Genomic DNA, 26881 nt, shown 5'->3' with positions numbered 1-26881 from the left:
CCCTCATGTCCTAAATCAGGGTGAGATTGTTCTGTAGTCAGTATCTGTCAACAGGCAAGATCTGTGGTTTGCCTTGAGCTGCACGCACTCCCTCTGCATCTGTACATCTGTGCAGAGTATATTTTTTCCTCAGGGACAGGATGAATGGGTTACCTGACTGCTAAGTTCCTAGTTTCACTGCTCTACTGAGCTGACATTTTCCTAACCTTGTGTATTATGAAGTAATACAGTAATTACAAAACCAAAATTCTCAGCATACACCTTTACTAAAGCTCTCTTGTGCTGTCAATAGCATTTTGCATGCTGGGACTTAATCTTAAGACTGTACCAGGCCATAGTCTCTGTCCTCCACCACTCTCATGTTAAAGCTGGAAGCTATGCTGTCCTTATTTTTGTACATATCTTTTTCTTCAGCTACACTGTAAATTGTCTGAGGCAAAGAGTATCTTTGCTTTTGTGTCTTCCACAGATAGCACAGATTAAACATGTAAACAGATACTCCACAACATTTGCTAAAGCCAAGTAAACGGAGTGCATTCCAGTAAAGGTTCACCATATAAGTCAACAGTGGAAAGACATTCAATGTTTTGAAACCTTTTGAGAAGAACAAATAAGTTGTTCAGAATCTCAGCCTTTTCCTTTTATAATTTCTGGTTAAATCTAGTTCTTCACGCACAGTGTCTAACTCTTGAAATAGTTCCGAAACAGCACCATAAGCCGGCTGGGCAGGATGATCAAACCTGCAGGCCCACAGGTATAGATAGTCCTGACTAGGGAATGGAAGCAGGTATCAGTTTCTCACTACTCTGTTCTGGGATTCACTACTACATATAAATGTTGACAATTACATTTGAAAAAGAATTAACAACCCAAATGGAATACAGGATGTATTTGGATTTTTGAATTAACTGATTTGAGACATTGCTTTGGGAAAAAATGTAAGGCAATTAAACAAAAGAATTTCCAGGTTGTATTTCTTTAAGAAACTTACTCTGGAAATACTTTTCTCGAGGATTTGTTATTCTTTTTGTGTAAACTTAAAAAAAATGTTTCTGTTAAAAACTATCAAAGGGTCTCAGCATACAGCTTTTACAAAGGGACTGTGGGTATTTCAAAATTACAAAGCTTCCCTTTTAGGAGCCATGACATCGATGTGGGAATGGTCACAGTCTACTTCAGGAACAAGGCAAGAGCCCTAAGGTCAGCACGCTGAAGTAGCTATTCACATGGAGTACTGAACAGAAGATACATTATCCAACCAAACACTGAGAAAATGGAAATACTTAATATCAGCAACTTAAAAAATGTTTCCACTTCCATTATGGTCTTTAAATGTGATTGCAAATTAGAAGAATCTATTTACTTGGTTTTAAAGAACAGATTATTATCCAGAAGAATTCAGCAGGAGGATTTCTGCCTCCTCCTATGATACAGTAGCTTGTAGCTAGACCAAAGCTTCAAAAGAACAGCTTGAAAATATGGATTAAAAAAACAACAACTGTGTGAAGGTTTTGGAGAGCTATGGGGGCAACCAGGATGTAAGGGGCCAAGATCCAAGAGATAAAGGAACCACAAATTGATGCTGAGATATTTTGAGAGCCACATTTCCCCTCTGGTAAGAGGCTGAGAATCATGGCAGAGGACCTGAACAGGCACTTCACAAAAATCGATAATAAACATTTGAAAAGGTACTCAAGCCTTTGGCAACAGAAAATTTGACTTAAAACCATAGGAGATACCAAGACACACCCACATAGAACAGCTAAAAAAATTTTTTTTAAATGGCAACACCAAGGGCTGGCAAGGATCTGGAATAACGGTAATTCTCATACAATACTAATGGAGGCAAATCATGCAATCTCTTTGAAAAACTGCTTGGCAGTATCTCCTAAAACTAAATATGTGCAGAAACTATGAGCTAGCAATTGTACTTGTATGTATTACACAAGAAAAAAGTCTCCATATGTTCAACAAAATACAGGTACAAAAGTGTTGTCAACAGCATTACTTGTTAAAGCCCCAAACTAGGAACAAATCAAATGTCCATCAGTAATACAACAGATAAACTTATTTTGGTACAAATGCACAGTGGAATACCAAAGGGCAAAGAAAAAGAACAAACCATGTTCTGCCATATGCAACAAAAGGAATGAAGGTAAACACCAAAGAGTACTATGATATGATTTTATACAAAGTTAAAAAGCATGAAAAACCGAGGCCAGAGAGGTCAGAATCATGATTATTCTTGTAATGGGGGTCAATGGCTGGAAAGGGACATAAGCGAGTCTGCTGGTGTATCACTCATGCTCTATATTTTGATGTGGGTGGTAGTTCAATGGGATGTGCACTTTGTAAAAATTCACAGCATGTAGTTATGTTTTGTGCACTGATTCATTAGATGCCATGGCAAGCTGCAGATATCCGCCTATACTTATTCTCTTCTTTCTCCTCTTGGTTATACAATATTATAGCCATGTTACACAGCGCTGGGCACCATTTTTATAGACTCAATGTGAAAACTTCTTTGTGGAGGAACTGTGCAAAGTGGTGACTCTGAATACAACTCCCGATTTTAGTTATGTGTATCGTTGTTCAAATTGACTGTATTGTCAGTTTCTTGTGTAGCTCAAAATCCCCTGTAACTAAGTTCTGGCCAATGCGATGGAAGCAGAAGTAAAAGTGCCATTTCCAGGTCCTTCCAGTAAACGTGTGGTTGTGCAGTTCCCTGGCTCTTTATTCCCTCCCTAAGAACTGGGAAATGGCCAGGTGGAAAAGCTGCCTTGGGCCCAGAGACAGAAGCCATTGTTGAGAATGGCACAGCCTCCTACTAAATCTACCCACCTATGTCTGCACTGGTACGTGAGAAAGAATAAAGCTTCTAGCTGGTTTCAACCACTGATCTAGGGAGTCTCTTTGTCACAGAAGCTAAGATGGTACCCTAACTAATACAGGCATTAAACCATTCCATTGAAGGTAGTTACAACTGGAAAACTTTGTAGTTGATCCCTGAACAACTCAGGTTTGAACTGCATGGATTCATTTATATACGGATTTTTTTTGGCGGGGTGGGGGGGATATAGTACAGTACTGTATTTTCTTTCCCTTATGATTTTTTCCTTAATATTTTTTCCATAGCTTATTGTCAGAACACACTGAATAGTACATCTAATATGCAAAATATGTGTTAATTGACTGTTCATGTTATTGGTAAGGCTTCCCAGTCAACAGCAGGCTATCGGTAATTAAGTTTTTGGGGAGTGAAAAGTTATACACAGATTTTCAACTGCATAGGGGGTCGGTGCCCCTAACGTCCCTCCCACACTGTGTTGTTCAAGCATCAACCATACTTTTATTGTTCAATATTTGTCAAAGACAATAGTATTTAATTGCTTTCTTGTCAGTGCACCACCACAAAACCTAGAGAAGACTCTAGAAAAAAGCACAGTACAGGGGAAAGAGCATTTTCTCACAAGAAAGCTGCTCTAGTATCCTGCTATTTCTGCCTCTAGTGATATGGGACTTAGTTTTTTTAACCTGTAAAATATAAAGGTGTTTGGATGTCCCCAATGATCTTGTCTGTGTTTAATGTTCTTTGACTTTCCAAAAAAGACTTAATGACCCTCATGCAATTACAGTCGGCTGGAGGCCACAGTGGGAAAAGGCCTGTATTTCTGTGACATCCTTGTACACATGACTTGAAGGAAGCTTTTTCAAATATGGAGAACAATGCTTTTTAAAAAAATTTTTTTTTGAGAGAGAGAGAGAGAGAGAGAGAGAGAGAGAGAGAGAGACCATGAGCACATGGGAGTATGAGAGACTCTTAAGCAGGATCCACACCGAGCACGGAGCCCAGGGCAGGGCTCGATATCATGACCTGAGCCGAAATCAAGAGTTGGACGCTTAACTGACTGAGCAACCCAGGCTCCCCGGAGAATAATGCTTTTCATTACGTAGACTGTTTACAGAATTAAATCACAATAAATGGTACATTTTCCAGGTGCCCTCTTTAGTAATCCCAGCATCAATAAGCACCAAGTATTAGCAACAACAAAAAAGAGTGTTTAAAACATGAAGCATTCATGACCCTTAGTGCATCAAGGTATATTGAATTAATGTAGCCAAATAGAAGTAAGGACAGAAGAAGAGGATTAATAAACAGACAGATATGCTTTGGATGCTGGATCTAAAAAAAACAAAATGGTTTCTATTCTTTCTGAATCCTTTAAGGGCCTATTATAGTTTACATATGACCTAAGAGTTGAGTTTGTGTATTTTTATTAAGTGAAAAAATTTTGGGGGGCGCCTGGGTGGCTCAGTCGGTTAGGCATCCGACTTCAGCTCAGGTCATGATCTCACGGTTCATGAGTTCGAGCTCCACATCGGGCTTTGTGCTGACAGCTTGGAGCCTGGAGTCTGCCTTTGATTCTGTCTCCCTCTCTCTCTGCCCCTCCCCCACTCATGCTCTGTCTCTCTGCCTCTCAAAAATAAAGAAACGTAACAAAAAAAATTTTTTTTTAAGTTTTTTAATGTTTATTTATTTTTAAGAAAGGGAGGTGAGGGGAAGAGAGAGAGGGAGACAGGATGTAAGAGGCCTCTGTGCTGACAGCAGAGAGTCTAATGTGGGGTTCGAATTCATGAACCATGAGATCATGACCTGAGTGGAAGTCAGATGCTCAACTGACTGAGCCACGCAGGCATTCCTTTATTTTTTTTTTTAATGTTTATTTATTTTTGAGATAGAGATAGAGATAGAGATAGAGATAGAGAGAGAGAGAGAGAGAAGGGGACAGAGGGAGGGAGACACAGAATCCAAAGCAGTCTCCAGGCTCTGAGCTGTCAGCACAGAGCCTGATGCAGGGCTCGAACCCACAAACTGTGAGATCATAACCTGAGCCGACGTCTGGCACTTAACTGACTGAGTTAACACTGGGTGACTGAGTCACCCAGGTGTCCCTGGATTGTGTGTGTGTGTGTTTTTTTTAAAGGAATATATTTGCAATATTTTGTGAGACAATGAATGATGTTTGTTAGTACACAGGTGACATTAAAAAAAATCCTCCATATTTTATATGGTTTAACTATATACAAGTTATCTTACCTGGGGGTTTTTAAATACAGCGTATTTTTCCTCTTTCTCCAAAAATAGCACTTTATTTTCTGTGTCTCTTGTCCAGTCTGATAAGACTTCAACAACATTTTCATGGTCTTCAAAAACCCTTTCTGATGAAACAAGAAAAAGCATTCTTTCCAACCCAAGACATTAGGGTTTCCAACAGAGAATTAAGCTAGTATTGAGTTAAATACAATGCTTCATTCTTCTCATCGGTTTTTAGAAATTCCTAATTCTTCCATGATGTCACATTGTAACACCCCTATTATGTTTCTTCTTCAGTGTCAGGTCTTCAACTTATTTTCCACAAAAAAACATGGCAGACGACCATACAATATCGTGATAATGGCCAGCCACTGCACTTGTTTCTTATCTGCATTTTTACTTTTCACTTTAAACAGTCTCAGATGGAGGTAAACATCTTATCCATAAGGAGGACCATGAAGCAATAATTGGCTTAACAACTCTGAAGGAGGCTATGAGACATGTGATATGTTCTCTGAAACATCACCCCCCAAAGACACTAAAAACTACATACGCATATCTGAACCAAACCTAAACATACAGGAAGGCTTTCATTTCTCTATTTGACTCAGAGAGTTGCAAAATACCTCAAGAGATTCTTTCAGTGTACACCATTTCATTCATTCAAAAAAAAAAATTCACTGAAAGCTTTGAAGGCAGGTAATTCTGTATTCCACCAAGCTCTCCTGAGAGAGACAACTGTTCTGAGTGATTTTAACAAAGAGAAGTAACAAGAGTATTTCTTTAATTGCTTTTTCACTTTTTTTTTTTTTTTTTTACTCCAATTCTACCAACTGTCCTTTGCTCTTTGGAGCTGAGCCTCTTCAACTAAACAAAGTGTGAGTGGGGACGGTGGAAGGGGAAATGAACATTGATGTATGGCAGAGTTACACTATAGTGTAAAGACGCAAACTCTAAAGAGACATTAGCTGACAGATACCCAGGCCCTCCCACAATATGTTCAACTTACTAAGCATGCAGTAAGACGTATCATCCTATCACTTTCTCTTTCTTATGGAACCACTACAGCGGTGGCAATAATAGTGTTTACATCCCCCAAGGTCTGGCTACTTGTTACAATCTGAGGCTCTTCACCACAAAGGAATGAAGAGTCAAGCACTGAATCTGCCATAAGGGGAGTGATTTATGGGAAATCCTGATAGTCTTGAACCAAATTCTTCTTAATAAGAGACCAAAACCCGTAAAAAAGCAAACCCACAGGTTTTTGGAGCACAGTCTAACACTGACGATGGGACTTACCAATTTGAAGTTCTGGGTATATTTCATAAAGACACCAGTCTACACTGCAGTCACAGTGGGTTTTGTCAAAAAGGTTGTCTAGAACATCCCGGGCTGATTGCCGCTCATCCACCATCAACGATTTAGTGCTGTTATCATTCATGTGCACCTTGACAACAAGCTGAGGATAAAGCCACAGGGCAGCTAGTAAATTTCAGCAACTGGAGAAGGCCATGAAGATTAAGGTTTCAAAGTTGTTATTATTTCTGTGAATTTAAGTAAGAAGCTCTCCTGCAAAGTCACTCAATATGAACTCACTCATATGCTTAGTACTGCTTAAGGTGCAAAAAATATGGAGATGGAAAAACCTATTCACAAACCAAAAATAAAAACCCACAAGCCAACACAACAAAACAAACAAAAAAAACCCAAACTGAAAAAAACGCATAATAAACAAAGTCCTTGCCCAGCCTTCAGAGACCCTGCATTCTGGTGAAGCAGACAGAAAACAAACAGGATCAAAGAAGTGCTGACTTCCTGCTCTCCTGATATCTTTCTATATTTGTTGAGGTTCATCCAGGAGCCCAGAAGCATTTCTTGTTTGAAAGCATGTCTATAATAAATTCTTCTTTTGCTTAGCTGGAGTTGAGTCCTATTTCATGCAACCCAAGAGTTCTAAGATACAGAAAAGATCAAGTTGGTTAAACTACAATTCTTTTGAAGGTCAAGAGTACATAGCGACACAATACAACTGAGGGGCCTTACGGGAGGGTTACAGACTGTGTCATAGCTGAGTATCTTTGAGATTAGAGGTGGATTAAGCAAAATGAATTATGGAGGCATGAAGGCAAATTAATGATCAAATTTACTTTTCATTCCATTTTTTAAAAAAATTCTACTGCACTGAGTTCACAATGAAATTGATAGTTATCCCATTCCAAATCTGGAGGGTTTGGTGGGAGCAGAATTTACTCATCTTCAATAAGGACATAGGATTTCACTGATTTTTCCCAGGCAACTTGTCAAAGTTATAAAATATTCCGAACCCCCCCCCCCCCCACTCCAGAGAGACCATGATTCTGATTTAATATAAGATAATTCATTCATGAAGTAATTATGATGGTGCTATATAGCCAGTCTTCAAAAGGAACAGCGGAAATGTGCCCACTGAGCCCCAATTTACTACACACATATGTTTGGGGAAGATTTCCTACAACTCCTAGAAAGCCCTGTGTTCTTATTTTAGTCTTTACCAAGATCACTGATCCTACCTAATTACATGGGAATTAGCATTAGTGAGAGTCAATCAAGTTGGAGTCTATCTCTGATTGCCATGCCGGAAGCAGATGTTGTTACCTTTTCCTTTCCAGACAACACTGCCCTGACTGACCATCAGCCTGAGGTGTCTCCAACTATACACATTATACAGAGAATTCCTGGAAACATCCCTAACCAGAACTGCCTGGTACCACTCTTGCTTACTTACATTTCTATTCTAACTTGAAAAGAGAAGTGTGAAACAGATAAAGACAAGTTCTGCCTATTCTGTTTGTCTAGGGTCTGTACTGGTTATTCACAGATGAGACTTACCACTATTAAAAAAGTGAAGGTCTGGAGAAATGTTACATTTGGTAACATTTCTCCCTCCCCAAAAGTTTGGGTTAGGTTCTGAGCCCCTGAGAAACTGCCTCTCCTGTCCTACTTCCACCTAATTTGATCTCCAAAACGTTCTATAGGGAACAGGATGAAGAGCGCAATCTTGTGGATTGTTATGCAGAGTTACTGACAGAAACCCAGGGTATGGGTGGAGATAGAAATCTGGGTGAGGGGCCCGAAGGAACCACAAGTTAGCATATGCCTTCTTCTCAACAGTTGCACACTGAGAGTGAAAACATAAGACATCAGGGCAGCAAAAGTGCGTATCCTCTCCACAGGATCATTCAAATTAGACCTTTAGTCCAGGTTTGTCTGCAGAATACTTTTTCTCCCTTGAAAACCTATAAAACCTGTAGCCCAGAAACGTCTTGTTGGAAGGTTGCTTTTTTCCTGTATGTTTGTCTTTTGATGTATTTAAAACGATAGGTCCAAGTGCCACAAAGTCAAAGAAACATTCATCTGACCTGAGGCATGAAGCATGGAGGGTTGTACAGAAACACAAAATCCTCAAATAGCGGGCTTTATTACGATTTATTTTCTGTGGAAGGCCTACCCACTGCTCTCTACTGAAAATTATTAGTATTTTTTTGTAAATATTTTTTAAGGTTATTTCTTTATTTTTGAGAGAGAGAGAGTGAGAGAGAGTGCATACAAGCGAGGGAGGGGCAGAAAGAAAGGGAGAGAGAGAAATCTGTCAGTGCAGAGCCCAGCGTGGGGCTTGAACTCACGAATCTTGAGATCATGATCTGAGCCAAAATCAAGAGTCAGATGCCTAACTGATGGAGCCACCCAGGAACCCCTCTGCTGAGAATTACTGATGTGGAGTAGCTACATGTCCTAAGAAAACACGGCCAATGTTAGAATTTAGAAGACTTAATCTCCATGATGGAAAAAATAATGATGTTTGACCACATTTCATTTTTGCTTAGGTATTCTTGAGAAAAGAAAACATATGTTTGTGTTTTGTTTTGTTTTTAGATAGAGGGACAAAAACTGAATCACATAATTTCACAGTGATGAAACTTTTTTTTATTTTTTTTGGCAGAAGTTGCAAACTAAATTTAATCCACATGTAGTTATGAATGTCTACAATTACAGAACTTGGAAAATAAAGAAAAAAAACAAGAGAAGGCTGGCAACTTTTAGCAGGAAGAAATTGTATTTACTATTCTTCACAGCTTCTGTCACATTTACAAGCTGAAGAGTAGCTACACTAACACGTAATATTGCTACATCCCAGTTATGTGATTGAGCAAGCAGAGCGCTTTTCATATCTATACTGTTTGATACAGGATAGAATGATTCAAGAATGAAAAAAACCTCCCCTTTCTAATCTGTTACAGTAAGAACTTCATGATTTCTATCATTTCTTCTTTTTCTTTTGCAAGTTGTTAAATAAAAGAATATCCTAGAATCATATACATGATCCTATACATCATATACAAAGAAAATGATATACATTTTCTTTGATTCCATGATAAAATTGACACATGGAATTGCTCTCCTGTGTCACCGAGCTTTAAAGCAAATGAACAAACACATGAAGTTAGTGAGTGAGTCTGATCCCATTTCCAGTTCCAAAAGCTTTGTAACATAAGCTGTATGTACATCATTTGCAATCCAAAATGATGTCAACACTCTACAGAGTACTTGAGTACTTGAGTACTACAGAGTACTTCAGACTCCATTTCTATGTTGCAGACTATGTATGAGTACATCTTAGTCATGTTAGTAATGTACAAGTGTGTCTCTGTTATTTTCTTTTTTTTTTATTTTTTATTTTTGTCTCTGTTATTTTCTTAATGTTCTGTGCTCACAGGTTTCTGTTTTAAGGAACGTATCTGGAGTGTCTGAAATCAGACCAAACGTACAACTCAAACGTACAGAGTGGCTTTGTTTGACATCTTCGTTGAATCAAGACAGGTTGTGCACTGTGTTTACCGTTACAATTTACCTCACCTAAATTATGGTTGAAGTTCTCTGGCTTTCTGATACGCTGCAGGAAACAGCTGCTATCTCCTCCCAGTCTCTTAACCTCTAGTTGAAGCAAATCGACTGAGCAAGCTAGCTGTCCTACCTTTTTATCTAACAATCGACTTCTCTTTTCACTTCCCCTCTGAAAATATAGCCAATGTGGCCCCCCTTTCACAAACAGTCTGGTGTTTTAAAATAGTTTAAGTAATTGTGAATTTTCTTTGTACTCATTTCCTTCTGTGTTTTTACCCTACAGATAAAGTTAGTGACCCACTGTGGCCCACGTTTATGTCCAGGGAGCCACTGTGCTAATGTGGGCTGTAGAACAGGCCACCCTGCTTGTCATCCTTTCCAGTTTCCATGAAGTATCCAGGATGATCTCTGAAAACCAGATGTTATCCCTGGTTAAAAACCCTCAAATGGCTTCCCAATGCACTTAGACATTCCAGACTCTTCCTTGGGTCTGTGAGACTGTGTGGCCTGGCCTGCCTCTCTGACCTCAACTCCTCCTCAACTTTCCCTCCTACTCAATGGCTCTCTGAACAGTGGCCACCCAGCTTGCCCAGGACACTCCCCAGCTGTGTGCAGGGGGAGCTGGCCTCTTCTTGCTGCCCAGGTCTTTGCTTAAGTGGTGTCTCCTCACAGAGGCCTCCCCCATCACTAGGTCCACCTAGGAGTGGCTCAGGTACTCTCCATCACTTCTTTCTGCTTTACCTTCCTCCTAACACTTACTCCCTCTCTAGAATTTAACTCTACACAGGAAGAGACATGGCCTGAACTGGAGTATATCTGTAAACCCAGCACTGTTCTATGGGATGCAGATGTGTCAGTGAAGAAAACACAAAAATCCCTGGAGGAACTTCTGTGGGAGTGAGGAGGAGATGTAGGCAATAAATAGAAGTAGATAGTATGCTGGATGGTGACGAGCACAGAAGAGAAAAAGAAAGTGGGAAGGGGTGGGGGTAGTGGTGACGTGTGAGTGCAATGTCAGATCAGAAGGCTTCCCTGAGAAGGTGACCAGACCTAGGAGAGGAACAGAGAAAACCCACCAGTATCTGGGGAAGAGCTTTTGAGGTAGGACACTGTAAAGTGCAAAGGTCCTGAGGCCAGAGCATTCCTGGAGTGTCTGAAGACCAATGGTGAGACCAGGTAGCAAGAATGGGGTAAGTGGTGGGGGACAGCGGGCAGCCAGACCATCTAGGGGCTTTCAAACTGCTGTGAGGATTGGGCTTTTTTTGTGTGAGATGGGGCACCATGGGAGGCTTTAGCATGGGAGGGGCAAGAAGACAGGATGGGAACTGGAGCCCATGAGAAGTTGGTCTCCGAAACATGACAGCTCATCAACAGTTACAGGAAAGACTATGGACTCTATGTCACAGGTGCAGGCAGGCAGGAAGATAAATGTGTCAAGAGCTTATGGAACCTTCCTTCTAAATCCTGCTATTTTCTCACTGCAACAGGGAGCAACATCATTAGCTGAGAGAATGTGGATGTGGAAGGTATTGGAAGTTTTAAAGGAGAGAACAGGTAGAAATTGTTTCCTAGGTTAGTGGGAGAGTGCCTGCACTGTTGGGAAGCCTAAGCACGGTGAGGGGCAGACTGAGTAGGAGGAGAGCTGGAGTTAGCCAGGGCTTAATGAGATGAGTACAAGGGGACAGAAGGGCAAGGCAGCTGAGGATGTATGATTCCAATAACTGACATAGAATTTAATCACATGTAGAGAACTGGGAAGAATAATGGTAAAGAATTTCATGCATGTTTAGAATGAATGGAGCCAGACTGATCTGGGAAGACTTTCACACATGAACCTTGAATGTCTGAACCCAGGGATAGTCAAGGACTATTTACTGAATATTATTCAGCATGTATTGAACACTTTCATCCAAGGAACCCTGATAGGTACTGCAGGAATATAAGGTCTTATGCTCTGTGAAAAGAACAATTTACCCAGCTAGAAGTAAGAAGTTCTTAAGTGGTCTCAGACATGGCATATGCTTCAGGAAGTGAAATAAGATTGTTTCATCTTTCTTCTAAGTTACCAAATCAACTATCATTAACACTTAGCTGTTATTAGGTATGCAATTCTACTGAGGTTAAATACATGTGTTTCTATGATAATGTAATATATGTGTTCCTGGAAAGCCTACAGTCTGCAGAAAACACACAAAGAAACTGCAGGCTTATTGGGAGAATAGGATTAGACAGATCACTCAAAATATATGCAACTTTGAACCCAGAGCACTAGTCAAAACATTTGAGATCTCAGGAAATAACCAGGACATCTAGGGCGGGCAGTGGGGCTGGAGGTTGCCTCAGGGGTGATGAAAAATGTACAAAAGCAACTGGGGAAATGCTGACTAAGGGAAAGCCAATGGAAGCGAAGCTCTGACCCAGTTAAGTGGGCCCAGAAGGTGGCACCACTTGCTATTACATGACAGCTGAGCAGAACAAGAGGGTGCCTCCAGGGGAGGGAGCCCTGGGGGTGGAAACTTGGAAACTTCCACATTTGTATTAAATAGATCCCTCTTTATCAATCACAAATGAGCCAACTGATGTCACAGAAAGAATAACTATGTAATTATCTGTCCTAAAATTAAAAAAAAAATTTATACCTATTTGGAAAACACCACTAGAAATTTTAGTTTTTTTTTTTTTTTCCCATTAAGCGTAAATGTCATTAACTTAACTGCCCCATGCAAAAGTGATTCATAGTTTACCTTCTTGACCTTGGCTTCCTTCAGTTTTTCCAATGCTAGCTTAATTTTATCAGCCTTGGCTAGGGCTGCTTCTTCTTCCTGTAAAACAGCAAGACATTCAACACCATCCACTAGAGAACAGCAGTGAGAAAGTACCTGGGCCATGGCTAATGTGTTAGTTACTTTATGTTGACAAAAGGCTGTGTTAGGAGGCACCGAATTTCACATTTGATTTTCAGAATTTAAATAACCATAACAAAAATGTTCAACCCAAAGATGTAGAATGCAGTCACTCTTTGTATCTTAGAAATAGTAACTTCAAAGATAAAATGAGGACTCTAAAAGAGCTTCACATATTTAGTCCACAGAAATCTCTGAGTGGCTCAAAGCTGGAGTCTAACCTGAGGAATCTACAGGTGGATCTCAAGGGATTTGAGTACTCTCTGAGATTATATACATTTTTCTGGATCAGCATACATTTTCTGCGAGTCTTAGTTTTTATTTGATTCCTAAAGGGGTCCTTAGTTTTCTAAAAGTTAAGACTCAAACTCAAACCTAAACTTATAATTCACCAAGAAAACACTGACAAACACATGTGAGCAGGCAGAAAAGAGAGTAAAATATTTTATGAGCCTGAAGCCCTTTGTTTTTATTTTTTTTATTTTAGAGAGAGAGATAGAGCACATGAGTGGGGAAGAGGGGCAGAAAGAGAGAGAGAGGGAAGAGAGAGGGAGGGGGAGGGAGGGAGAGGGAGAAAGAGAGAGAGAGAGAGGAAATAGAGAATCTCAAGCAGACTCCACACTCAGTGCAGAGCCCAATGTGTGGGCTCAATGCGGGTCTTAATTCTATAACCCTGGGATAATGAGACCTGAGCTGAAATTAAGAGTTGGATGCTCAACTGACTAAGCCACCAAGGTGCTCCTAAAGCCCTTTGATTTTTGTAAGTAAATGTTCCACCCTCACTCCACCCAACTACGAGATTACCAATAGTTCATAGATATATTTGCTCTACTGAACAGGGTAGCCAAATTCAACAAAATTCCATTTAGTTCAATTCAGAAGTATGTGAGGAATGCTTTCAATTCTTTACATACTGGGCAAGCACCAGAGACAGAGACATGATATAAAATTGGTTGCACTGCTCATGCCAAGTTAATAAAACATTACCCTAAAAGGTTGAGTACTATCAGGGAGTGTCGCATACAAATATAAACTTAAGCCGAGCTATAATAATTCCTGAGTATGTCCCCAATATGTTCTTTATACACACCAATGTGTCTTCTTATGGAGGACTCTGGCTTTGCAACAAACGTACTCAGTATCCTTGTTTAAGTATCTCAGAAATTAGGTAATTATGAATGTAACTGTCATTTTGAAGAAAGTCAAAGACCATGGGTAGCAGAGGTCAAGAGTCCTGCCATCCCTGCCCCACACACTTACCTGAGAGAGAGGTTCAGGAGGTGGTGGCGGCAGTGGAAGGTCTAACATGGGATCAGCCGGCGGAGGTGGTAAATCATCCTCATACTGGCTAACACTAGTTACAGCAACATTTGCTCCGTAACCAAGAGCGGCTGCACCGCTGAAATCTGGTATGTTCAGGGGTGCTGGATGATTCTGATTCTGAGAGGGCTCTTTCTGTGCCTGGATTGTCCTCTGCTCAGCCTCACTTATGTCTGCTACCAGATCTGCCATGAGAGCATCTAAATCTTGGTCTTCCAGCGCATTTAAGGACTCTGATAGGAAAAATCACCACGTTAATGATCAAAGTAACAATTTCTACCTGGGAAAACAGAAAGAAGACCATTTTTTAAAGAATTTTCATTTTTTAAATTAAATATTTATGTTTTAATTTACATCCAAGTTAGTTAGCATATAGTGCAACAATGATTTCAGGAGTAGATTCCTTAATGCCCCTTACCCATTTAGCCCATCCCCCCATCCCACAATCCCTCCAGCAGCCCTCTGTTTGTTCTCTGTATTTAAGAGTCTCTTAGGTTTTGTCCCCCTCCCTGTTTTATATTATTTTTGCTTCCCTTCCCTTATGTTCACCTGTTTTGTATCTTAAAGTCCTCATATGAGTGAAGTCATATGATATTTGTCTTTCTCCAACTGACTAATTGCCCTCAGCATAATGCACTCTAGTTCCATTCATGCAGTTACAAATGGCAAGATTTCATTCTTTTTGATTGCTGAGTAATACTTCATTTTGTGTGTGTGTGTGTGTGTGTGTGTGTGTGTGTGTGTGTGTGTGTGATTTTTAAGAAGGTCATTTTTAAGAGTGGTATTTGGGTACGGGTTGTCAGGGGCAGGGGGGTGTGGGAAACAGGGAGAGGCTGGCGAAAGAGTACAAACTTTTAGTTATAAAGATGAATAAGGTCTCAGGAACCAATGTATAACATGGTGACCATAGTTGATAATACTGTTATTTAACTGAAATTTGCTGAGAGAGTAGAATTTAAATATTCTCAACAACAACATGTGAGGTGATGGATGTGTTCATTTTTTTTTAATGTTTATTCATTTTTGAGAGAGGCAGAGTATGGGGGGGAGGGGCAAAGAAGCAGGCTCAAGGCTCTGAGCTGGCAGCACAGAGCCCAACGTGGGGCTCAAACTCACAAACTGCAAGATCATGACCTGAGCCAAAGTCAGACGCTTAATGGACTGAGCCATCTAGGCACCCCTGTTGATGTGTCAATTAACTCTATGGAGGAAATTCTTCTATACGCACACATATATCGAGTCAGTTACAGCTGTACACTTTAAATGTATTACAATTTTGTCAATTATACCTCAACAAAGCTGAAGTTCTCCTCCACCCCCCACCCCCCATAAAAGGAGAAAAACTTATTTTCTACCCTCACAGATTAGCTACAAAGTCAGATCCAAGCACATGATTAGTTGCCTAAATAGGAATTCTTGTATATTCTGGTGCAAGAGCTGAGAGTTTTAGAAAAGTAGGGGAGGGGAGATGTTGGAAACAGATGGAAGGGGAGTTTTCCCCAGGCCTTAGGAGAGCAGACAGAGTACCGATGATAAATCTATTTGGAAGAAAGTAGGTCCCAATCAACTGGGGTTTAGTATGCTTTGAGACTTGTGGTAAGGATAGAACTTCTGTAGGCACACCATCCAACTACGGAAACTCTCACATTCAAAGAAAGACTGATTAATGATTATCAGCAGGAAATAAAGCACTAAGGAGGTTGAGAGGTAAAAAATAATTTTAAAGAACTAGGTTAAGTGGTAAATACTTCATAAGCCGGTGAGCTGAGAGTTAACTTTTAAAAAAGCACGGACACGGATTTTCAGAGTGAGGGTGAGGAAGGACAGTTCTCACTGGAATTTCTTCCATGTGTGATCGGTGATTGGACATGTGATCCTGAAAGCTGACAGACTGTGGGGCCTATGGGGGAGTGGTGTCAGTGAGCATTGTTAGAGGAGTGCTTTGGTAAGCAGGCATTCACTGGATGGCAAATGTAATGAACACAGGATGGGCAGTATGGAAGGGATTCATGAGGAAGAAGAGTCACCTGCTACATGCAGGATGAAGTGGAATGAGGAAATGCAGCTTACTCAGCAACGACCATGAAGCTCTGTGAAATAATTTATTGCCAAACACCATCATAGTAAATACCAAGTAGCATATTATACTCATGCTGATAGTTCTAGTGTATAGCACTTGGACTCAAGTAAATGTGTAAAAAGGATTTATTTTCTTCTAAGCCATTTTTGCATATAACTTCTTCATAAAATTGAATTAATTTAAAAATTTTCAAAGAAAATATATGTAGAACAAATGAAGTATATTCATAATTTCTTAATGTCAGCAATTATGTTGTGACTGTTGCCATATGAGCAAATTATTTTAATCCTTTATAAAAATTTTAGGGACAGAGTTCCCATAACAGTTCTCATATTAACAATTTCTAAAGAAAATCATAACCTTAACTATATCAATACAGAAGTGAGCAATACAGAATTGAATGGGTTCTGTTCAGAAGTCTTTAACTCTCTGAATGACTTTGGGCAAAATATTTTTAACTTATTTTAGCAACATTTTAAGTGAAGACAGTAAAAAGCCTATTTCTTTTCTAATTACCAACACATTTAATTTTCAGTACACATAAGTAGTTTTTAATGGTTTTGTCCTCTACCCAAATTGTGCCTCATGGATATGTCTAATCTTCTAGTCTTAATGACATGAGTTTCTCGTGACTATACTTAAACAATACTATATTATTGCGGGGATTCTTTGTTTCTGTCATTTTCAGTAATTTTTGGATACTAGGTACTGAGTGCTTAGAAGGCAGTAGTTGAGTCGTCTATAACTGCAGTATTGATTAATTCTTTTAATTGAACTCATTAAAGCACTCAGCCATGGTGAGTGTGATTAGGCAAAAACCCGCACTGTTCATATGTGCAAGTATATGTTATTTATTAATGTCAGACAGTTTACCAAGGTGTATTGCTTCTTTTGAAATGTCATGAATGTTACCATCACTCAATCTCATGATGGAAATAACTGCCAGGAATAGTTAAGTTTATATGGCAAACAGAAAAGAAGGGGGGAAAAGAAGTCAGAAGAAATGTATTATAATTTGTCCGGGTATAGGCATTGGCACCTAAAGGTTTATAAAAAAATTACTAAAAATAACAGAAACAAAGAAACCCAGTGGCAGAAAAAAACTTGGAATTCTGGATTTCTGTAACTGGGCTTCTCTATTACTTTGTTTTTCATTTTTTTGGTGGGTACTGCACGTCTTTGGAAAAGCTTTTTCAAGAGTTGCAGTGCATTCTCACTGGAAGCAATTACTACAAGATTCATTGTAGTTTTAAAAAGCACATGGGCTAAAGATTGTCTTCGTACTAAATAAGAAGACAGATTTTTGTTAATAAAATAATGTGATGATTTCAGGGAAGATAAAAAATAGAGCAAATACATATTAATTATATATCAATTAAAATATATTTTGAAGCACCCATACATATATTATCAAACATTCTGAAATGGATAGTTCATTATTATCTTTGAAGGGACATTTCCTTATTAATATTTTTTTATTCTATTGTAGCTTCTTACTCTTGGTTCTTAGTACTAGGAAGAAACTCCCTTTACTTAAAAAAAATTGCTTTGATACTCTACATAAATGCAGGATAGTATTCCCTTTCATTGTAGGCAAAAATATCTTTTTGGCCCCCCAATTTAATCCAAACACCATAAAACACAAGCCAAAATCCAGGAGTTTAAAATGTCCAGGTTCCTTACATTTTTGTTTTCAAATCATAGTTCTGTACAGATGTTAGTCATTGTTATGATTTCAAATTACTTAAGAAATTATTTTGCTTACCATTTAAATCCTTAAAACCCACACTGTAGTTGAATTCAGCTCTGGGTGGTTTGGGGTCAGGAGGAGGAAGAGTGTCAACTCCTAAACTCTGTGAAAATAGATCCCCGTCCTCAAAGTTATTTACCACATTAACATGTCTGCAGTATATTTTAATCATTAAGACAAAACCATTTATTGTTTACACATTTTCTTTCTAAATATGTTCTTTGAAAACTGTATTCTTACATGAAAAATGCTTTATGTGATTTTTTACCCCTACAGAAAATGACTACATCAAAATGGTTCTACAAGGTATACCTTGAAACAGCAGGTCAACATAGAATGATGAGCATGAGATAGTTAATTTTCAGGAATAACAGATAAATCTCCTGTAATGGTGCATTTGTGACACATATCGTGTGTAATTCTTGTAAGGACTTAAGTAACGACATCAAAGAAAAGGAATGTCTAGTCACTTGGAAGATCAAAGTTGTTTCAGGATGAATCTGCCAGTACATAATAAAATATTATGCTTTTTCTTTTTTTAAACTGTTTTTATTTATTTTTGAGAGAGAGAGAGAGCAAGAGCTGGGGAGGGGCAGAGAGAGGGAGACACAGAACCCTGAAGTAGGCTCCAGGCTCTGAGCTGTCAGCACAGAGCCTGATGCAGGGTTTGAACTCGTGAACCTCTGGATCATGACCTGGGCTGAAGTTGCACACAATCCACTGAGCCATCCAGGCGCCCCTATGCTTTTTCTTATCTAATAAAACTCTTATTAAAAATAAATTAAGACAGAATAAGTTATCAATTTTGTAAATAAAAGCTTTGGATTGAAAAGGTGACTTCCTCCATGATTTGAAAGCTATATTACACATACAATCTAAATTTCCAAAAATGTTTTTATGTCTATAGTTTGAGAGGTGATTTCCCCCATCCTGCAACATGAACATGTTCATGATAGTAAGTGCATCCTTTGATGTTAATTGGATTTGGTAAATAATATCCTTGTTCATGTCTTAGATGTCCGAAGGAAACGAATCATTATACGTTTGAGAATAAAACAATGGAATATCCTCAATTATAAGTAGAAACAAAAAAAGACCATTAATTAAGAAGTTAAAAAAATTAACCCAAGCAAGTTAGTATTAAGGATAAAGTATAAGGAAAAGTGACTGCAGACCCAGAATTCATTCTGAAAAACAGAATAAGCAAAACTGTGGAGAAGAGAGGAAGTTGATTGATTAAACATTGGGGCAAATACCAGAACAAAGAAAAGTACAAAGAATTTCATCAATGAGCTCCTTCACCGTGACTAAGAAGTCTAACATCACAATTAGGGTAGCTGATTAATCTTTGCTCAGGACATAATCACCATGCTATTCAAAGAAATCAGAAGTAGTTCTCTAACAAAATATTAATACATACATGTGTGATAAAACAGGCTTCCAGTTAGAGAGAAGGAAAAAAAGAAAGGTAATTGACTTCCAGAAGGAGTTCCCTTTATCCTAGGAAAGTCACTCAAAGCCCAAAATGAAATAAAGAATGTAGCATGTTCTCTACGTGTCTGGTGTGGCCTGTGAATGATTTTAGGTGGTATACAAAAACGCAATGAAAATTTAAATTATTGGGTATCTCCTTTGGATGTCTGAGAAAAAATCAAATTAGAACATCTACTTGAGACAGAGTTTAATTTTAAAAACCAATTAATGACAAACATTAAGAGAATAATAGGACAGTGGGTTGCAACATGACAAAAATCATGAAAGTGATATGTGAATGAGTAAAGATTGAGAACATTGCTCTGTACTCACTAACCTTAAAAATCATATGCTTCAGTGTGTATTTCATCAGATGTTGTATAATGGTGACTTTCTAATTCTTCATTCCTTTTCAATGTTTAATTGGAACTTTACTATATTTTTTATTTTTTTTAATGTTTATTTATTTTTGAGACAGAGGGAGACAGAGCGTGAGTGGGGGAGGGGCACAGAGAGAGGGAGACACAGAACCTGAAACAGGCTCCAGGCTCTGAGCTGTCAGCACAGAGCCCGATGTGGGGCTCGAACCCACGAACCGTGAGATCATGACCTGAGGTGATGTCGGACGCTTAACCAACTGAGCCACCCAAGCGTCCCTGGAACTTTACTATAAAGAAGAACTTTCTCTCACCAATTATTTGTTTAGTCTGAAATATAGTGTAACTAAGACTATAGAAAGACTAAAGCAAATGCCTGGTTCTTTCTCTTTATTTATCAATTTTCAGAGTGGTAAGTTAATGCTTTGTCAATTTCCAATGGTGACCAACAGTTTTGTTTTTGTTGTTTTTATTTATTTTTGGTATCAATATGAATTCAGAATTTATTTATTTGTTTTTTTCCATGTAGGTATTTAAACTTTTTATATATGTATTTCCTTCTTTCTTTCATGGCTTGGGGGTGTCATATCTTGCTTAGAAAAGCTACCTACATCTTAAGATTAGATAAACATTTTTCTCATGTTTTCTTCTATGGATATATTTCATATATTTAGATCTCTGATGCATGGAGCTCATTTTGGGGTAAGGTATGAAGAAGAAATTCAGCTTTTCATTTTCCAGACACTATTCCAACACAATTTATTAAATATTTCCTTTTGCTACTTATTTAAAATGCCACTTTTATCATATTTTAAATTCTTGTATATATTTGGATCTAAATCTGTTTCATGAATCCGTCTTCATGTATCATTACCTCTTCTTTTTCATATTTTCCTGGATATTTGTATATTTAAATTTTTGTCATACAAATAGTGGAAATGGCTTGGCTCCCCTTCTGCATAAAAAATCCAGTCAGTATATATACTGGTTTCTAGCTTTTATGTCTCTCTATGCATAGATATACATACATAAACATAATTTCTATATACATAAATATACATACATATGTAAACATATATATATATACATACACATGCATATAACACACATAAGTGTATATATAGAGAGAGACAGAGGGAAATGATAATGCAAATGGAGTAACATGTTAATGAGCTATTTGAAAGAAAAGTAAATGGGAATTCTTTGGCTTTTGCTTGTTTTTTTAATGTTTATTTGGGAGAGAGAGAGACCGTGTGCATGTGCATACTTGTGTGTTTGTGTGTGGCGGGGGGGCAGAGGGTGAGAGGGAATCCCAAACAGGATCCATGCTCAGCACAGAGCCTGACATGGGGCTCAATCCCATGACCATGAGATCATGACCTGAGCCAAAATCAAGAGTTGGATGCTTAACTGAGACACCCAGGTGCCCCAAATGGGAGTTCTTTGTATTATTCTTTCAACTTTTCTCTAAGCTTAAAATTATTTCAAAATAAAAAAGTTAAAATCACCTTAATACATTTTAGTTTCCTTTAATTTTGCTCTTTTGGGAAATTAGGAAGCATATGGTTAATCCAACCATCTCAACCACACTGCAGTTTCAAATAATAGAGTATGTACAAAATTCACAAATGAGGATTAAAATACAGCTTTTCTAATGGCCCAAAAAATACCCAGTAAGGTCAAAGTGCACTTGATAATGGCTGAAATGAAGCCTAGATTTTAAACTCAAGGACAAAGTGGGGCTTTTTGTTTACTGTGAAATCTTGAGGCCTACCTGTTGGGAGAAGTGTATTAGCCAAGCAAGCCCTGTGACTACATCCACATGAGCACAATAAAGAAAGGGAAAACACCAGAAAGGCCTGGAGTGGAGGCAGGTTCAAGACACTACAAGGGGTCCTGTCCCCATTCCTCAGTTAGAGTAACAACACTCAGCTGTGGTCCTGTGAAAACCCCAGACTGCAACCAATCAGAACAATCACTCCTCCAACTGGAGCAGAAGTGAGTGAATGAATGAAGGGAGACCACAGATGGTCACTCAACCCTTCCCTTTCGGGGCCCATGTTTAGTCCCCTCCTTGACAGGAGTGTGGTTACCATCCTAACACTCACTGTTAATCAGCACCCCTTTCATCTTAGCTTAGTGTCTCATATTTTGTTTCTTCCTTCATAGTGTCTAAGCTTTCTTGAATTTTACACAAACTTTAAGTAGGTGCTAACTAAAATTGATTTGTTTTTCCTGAAATAAATGTTTTTTAAAACACAGACTATTCTTAATTTATTTTTGGAAAACTTTCAGATCTCTTATTTAGGAATACTGGATTATTCTTATTATAATATTTTATGTGAAAAGTGATGAGCTGACTATGCTCTGAATCAAAGAAGCATTTATTAGAACACTATAAGACATGCTAATGCTTACCTGACTTTGTAACCTGGGTCACTGGCCCTCAGGTCAGCAGCCCCCTGGGCTCCAATTAGCCCAAAATAGGGGTTATCTGAGTTAATCTAGTCCTGGTTCCAGTAGTTTTTTCGAGATGTGAAGCTGCCTCGGTGGTCTTTATGCTACTCTGAGAGGACTAAGTTCTTCTAGTCTAATCAGAAGCCATGATAACTTCCACTCACCCTTTAAAATGTAGCATTCCTTCAAAGATCGGTAAAGAATCTTTACTAAAAATTCTTTAAAGATTCAGGTGATTTTCTTGGCTAGTCTTTTTTTTTTTTTAATGCGTATTTATTTATTTTGAGAGAGTGTGCGCATGAGTCAAGGAGGGGCAGAGAGAGCTGGAGAGAGAGAATCTCAAGTAGGCTCTGTGCTGTCAGCACAGAGCATGATGCGGGGCTTGATCTCACGTGCCGTGAGATCATGACCTAAGCTGAAATCAAGAGTCAGATGCTTAACTGACTGAGCCACTCAGGTACCCCAAGCTTGGCTGGTCTTGGCTAGTAACTGCAGGGGAAATAGTTCAGTGATGATGGTTTTGAAGGTTTACTTGGGAAAAATTCCTCTATTGGCTAAATATTTCAACATGATGAGCATGGGAACTGCCATAACAGAACATATATGTGACCAATGTATTCAATTAACTGAACTCTGAGGATATAATCAGGAAAACAGCTTTGTTTTATTCCCCACCACTATTATAGTTACATAAATTACATACAATACTGTCAATTTCCAGTTCTTTTAAAAAAAATTTTTTTTTAACGTTTATTTATTTTTGAGACAGAGAGAGACAGAGCATGAATGGGGGAGGGTCAGAGAGAGGGAGACACAGAATCCGAAACAGGCTCCAGGCTCCGAGCCTTCAGCACAGAGCCCAACGCGGGACTTGAACCCACAGACCGCGAGATCATGACCCGAGCCGAAGTCAGCCGCTCAACCGACTGAGCCACCCAGGCGCCCCCAGTTGTTCTTTTTTTAAAGATAGCTCTCTCATCATATTAAAATCAAATACTGTAAACCCATCTTTTACTAATTTCAAGTTAAAAAGAGGATCTTACCTGGGTCAGGAGATCCATCTCTCCCAGCAAATTGCTGAACATTTGGTCTATATCTTCATTTGACTCACCCATCTGAAAAACAGAAAAAAAAAACGCAGATATAAGCAATCTAATAAAAGCCTGGTCCCTGGATAATTGTCTCATCTCTTTATTTCCCCAAAAGCTGTATCCATGGACAAGTAAGTCGAAAAGAGAAGGCTATGGAGAGAAAGGTTCCTTGCAGCCCGAAATTCCATCCCTGACCTCTCTCCAATCTGCTTGGTCCAAGACTCAACCAAGCCCTAGGCACTTTGTCAGAGCGACAATTAGACTCTATTACTCTATTTTCTCAGACCAAACTAGTCTCCATGGGTCCAAGTGGACAAAGTGGGTAGCTAAAAAATTGGGATGGCCAGGAAGGGCAAGGAAGGGGACTTCAACAAGAGATGGCCACGAGACCATGGAACTAGCACATTCCTAAGTAGCAGACACACCTGAAAGAATCAAGTGTACATGCATGTAGGCAGGGAGGCATATATTTGAACCCAAGGAAGCCATTCAGTAGATGCTTGGGGTCAGACCACGCAAGGTAAGGAGGTGTGGGGCTGTGTGTAAAAGTCTGAGTCAGGGAGGATGCAAACACAGCATCAGTGAACAGAGATGGGATAACAAAAAGGGAAGATCTCATTTTAGGTAGGTTGTTGGGCTGTATTTATCACAGTCTGAGAGGGAAAGACTGCTGCAGGCAGGTCCTGCCTCTGGTTGGGGAGGGGAGCAATACCAGGATCCACTCACAGGTGGTTTCAATCCCTCCCAGTTGCTTCCAAAACATTTGAACCACACCCTCCCTTCTTTAAATTACCTATAACATGGAGAAAAGAAAGTATGTCAACAAAGTACTCACACACTGTCCTCTCAAACAATTCATCTGGTATTCAAAATCTTGTGATGGATGATTCATTTATTACTTTAATTTTTAAATGTTTATTTATTTTTCAGAGAGAGAGAGAGAGAGAGAGAGAGAGAATCCAAAGCAGGCTTCAGGCTCTGAGCTGTCAGCACAGAGCCCGATGCAGGGCTCAAACCCACAAACCAGAAGACCATGATCTAAGCCAAAGTTGGACGTTTAACTGAGTGAGCCACTGAGGCACCCCCATGTATTACTTTAATAAGAGGAAATTAGCAGGATAAACAACAAAATTCCAGAAATACCCATGTGAATTTATTTTCATCAGGATGTTATGCAGTACAATGTGACAAAATAAAAAAATCCTTCAGATGAATTATTATTAACAGGGAAAGTTAGGAGTGTTAAGAGTATCGTGGTGAACATTTCATAACATATATAATTGTCAAATCACTATCTTGTACACCTGACACCAATATGATATGCAAACTATATTTTTATTTTAAAAAGAGTGTTAGCATTAATACATTTTAAATCTTTCATAAGAGAAAAGTAATCCACTCAGAGTAGAAAAAATAAATTTATTTGCTGATCTGAAAAGTGCCTTCCAGTGTTACAAAAAAAACTCATAGAAAACAAAGATGATATTAATAAAAAGAACACTGCCATTAATGATTTCTCTTAAATCATTAAATTTGGAAAAACACTAAAATGATGAAGATAAAGTTTTGGAAACAAATGTGACAATGATGAATCAGAAAAACCTATTGAGCCCAAAGACCTTAGTTTCTCAGCCTGTAGACACCACCCATACATAGCGGGCTAAGGACATGCCAGAGTGAATCACACACCTAAGATGGAAATAACTCAAAACAACAGCATTCTCATGACCTCTGCTGAAACTCTTCCTGTGTTCATCTGGTAAAAATCTTTCCCCCTGCCCTTTCATTCCTTTTTCCTAGAGTCTGTTGGTATTGGATTATTAAAAGGAGTCAACCTCAAAATCAGGCTGTAAATCTGCTATTGAATGAATCACAGTTTAAAAGAGTTTGTAACCTTGGTGAAAATAATGAGACATTTGAGTTAAGGGCCTTTTTAACATAAGTTTGGACTGGAGAGGCTGGGTGGCTCAGTCAGTTAAGCACTGGACTCTTGGTTTCAGCTCAGGTTATGATCTCACAATTTGTGAGTTTGCACCCTGCAATGGGCTCTGCACTGACAGGTATGATGCCTGCCTGGGATTCTCTCTCTTCCTACTCTCTGTTGGCCTCTCTCAAAATAAATGAACTTAAAAACATAAAGAAAACATAAGTTTGGATTAATCTGCAAGTTCAACCATCTTACATATTTACCCTCCCTACAAGAAAACCTTATTTTTGGCATAGACAGAATAAGAGTTACAGGGATATATATGTATGTATATAGTGTATACACATACGCACACATCTAAGCACATGAAAAAATAGGGCTGCATCTATCTGGATCTGTGGTATCCTCCAAAGGTCAAAATCAAGATTAAAAAGACAGAGAGCCAAAGAGAGAAAGAGAACACCCAGCCCTGATAGCTCAGAATGTTATTTGGGTCAGCAGTCCAAACCAGCAGGGGTGGAGCAGCCTTACTGAGGCAATGGATTGCAAAACAAGCAATGTGCACATCATGATTGGGTGGAATTAACATCTTTTTGTGAGTATGTAATTTTTGAGTTCCTTTTGGGCCTGGGGAAGAATGACAAACTGTTAAGAAAAACTGGAATAATACTTTACCAAATAGATTTGTTTTGATTTTTTTTTTTTCATGGAAGGAAGGGAGTAGCTAGAAGAGGGGTGGGTCATTGAGGTTGCACACTCAGACTGAAATTCTACGTTAGAGAATCCCTGAATGACAACAGAATTTCCCATAATGCTCAGTATTTCCTTAAGGCTCAAATTTCTAAGCTTCAGTTTTTATCCTCAAGTAGTTTCTCTTCTCCATGTATATAAATTTTTTTTAATATTTATTTTTGTGAGACAGAGAGAGAGAGAGGCACAGAGAGAGGCACAGAGAGAGGGAGACAGAGAATCTGAAGCAGGTTTTGCACTGTCAGTGGGCTTGAACCCATGAACTGTGAGATCATGACCTGAGCCAAAGTTGGACACTCAACCGACTGAGCTACCCAGGTGTCCCTGTTCTCCATGTATATAAATCTCATAGATAACATTCAAATATACATATTTGAAAAATCTATCCACACAATGGATTAACAATTCCAGCCATAATTTTGGGCCTAGACCAGGACAGATCTTACTTTATCTGTCAGAGTAGTTTGCCTCAAAATAGCCCATCCAGTATCTTACGGGCAACTTCTATCATTATTGCCCTTCTGGCGCATTCTCATCCCACATGCCCTAACTTGGCTAATAGTCATTATTCACTTATTAGTCCGATTTAGAAACCTTGGCCTAGTCCTTGACTCCTCCCATTCTTCCATCTAATAGTAAAAAAAAAAAAAAGAAAAAAAAGAAAAAAAAAATCCTGTTGGTTTTCTCCTGTAGAGCCCTCTCCTTTCCTTCATCCTCACTATCAAGCCATGGTTCAGCCCCTCATCAGCTCATCCCACCTCCAGCTTCCTAGATCCC

At 38.9% G+C, this 26881-nt stretch overlaps 1 protein-coding gene across 1 annotated transcript in view; it reads right to left on the bottom strand.

Moving 5' to 3' along the window:
* Positions 1 to 26881, bottom strand: part of LOC122223988 (amyloid beta precursor protein binding family B member 1 interacting protein) — a 98815-nt gene that overhangs the window by 37456 nt on the left and 34478 nt on the right. Inside the window, exons 2-7 of the mRNA XM_042945156.1 lie at positions 23380 to 23451; positions 18045 to 18132; positions 14140 to 14432; positions 12721 to 12798; positions 6395 to 6554; positions 5099 to 5220 (exon numbers count right to left, since the gene is read on the bottom strand). Of these exons, the coding sequence (XP_042801090.1) occupies positions 5099 to 5220; positions 6395 to 6554; positions 12721 to 12798; positions 14140 to 14432; positions 18045 to 18132; positions 23380 to 23451 (813 nt within the window). The remainder of the gene's footprint in view (positions 1 to 5098; positions 5221 to 6394; positions 6555 to 12720; positions 12799 to 14139; positions 14433 to 18044; positions 18133 to 23379; positions 23452 to 26881) is intronic.

This window comes from Panthera leo, chromosome B4 (genome assembly GCF_018350215.1).
Source record: "Panthera leo isolate Ple1 chromosome B4, P.leo_Ple1_pat1.1, whole genome shotgun sequence".
NCBI classification, from domain to species: domain Eukaryota; kingdom Metazoa; phylum Chordata; class Mammalia; order Carnivora; family Felidae; genus Panthera; species Panthera leo.
Note: the sequence above shows the minus strand (reverse complement) of the source record. Positions and strands in the feature narration are given on the sequence as shown.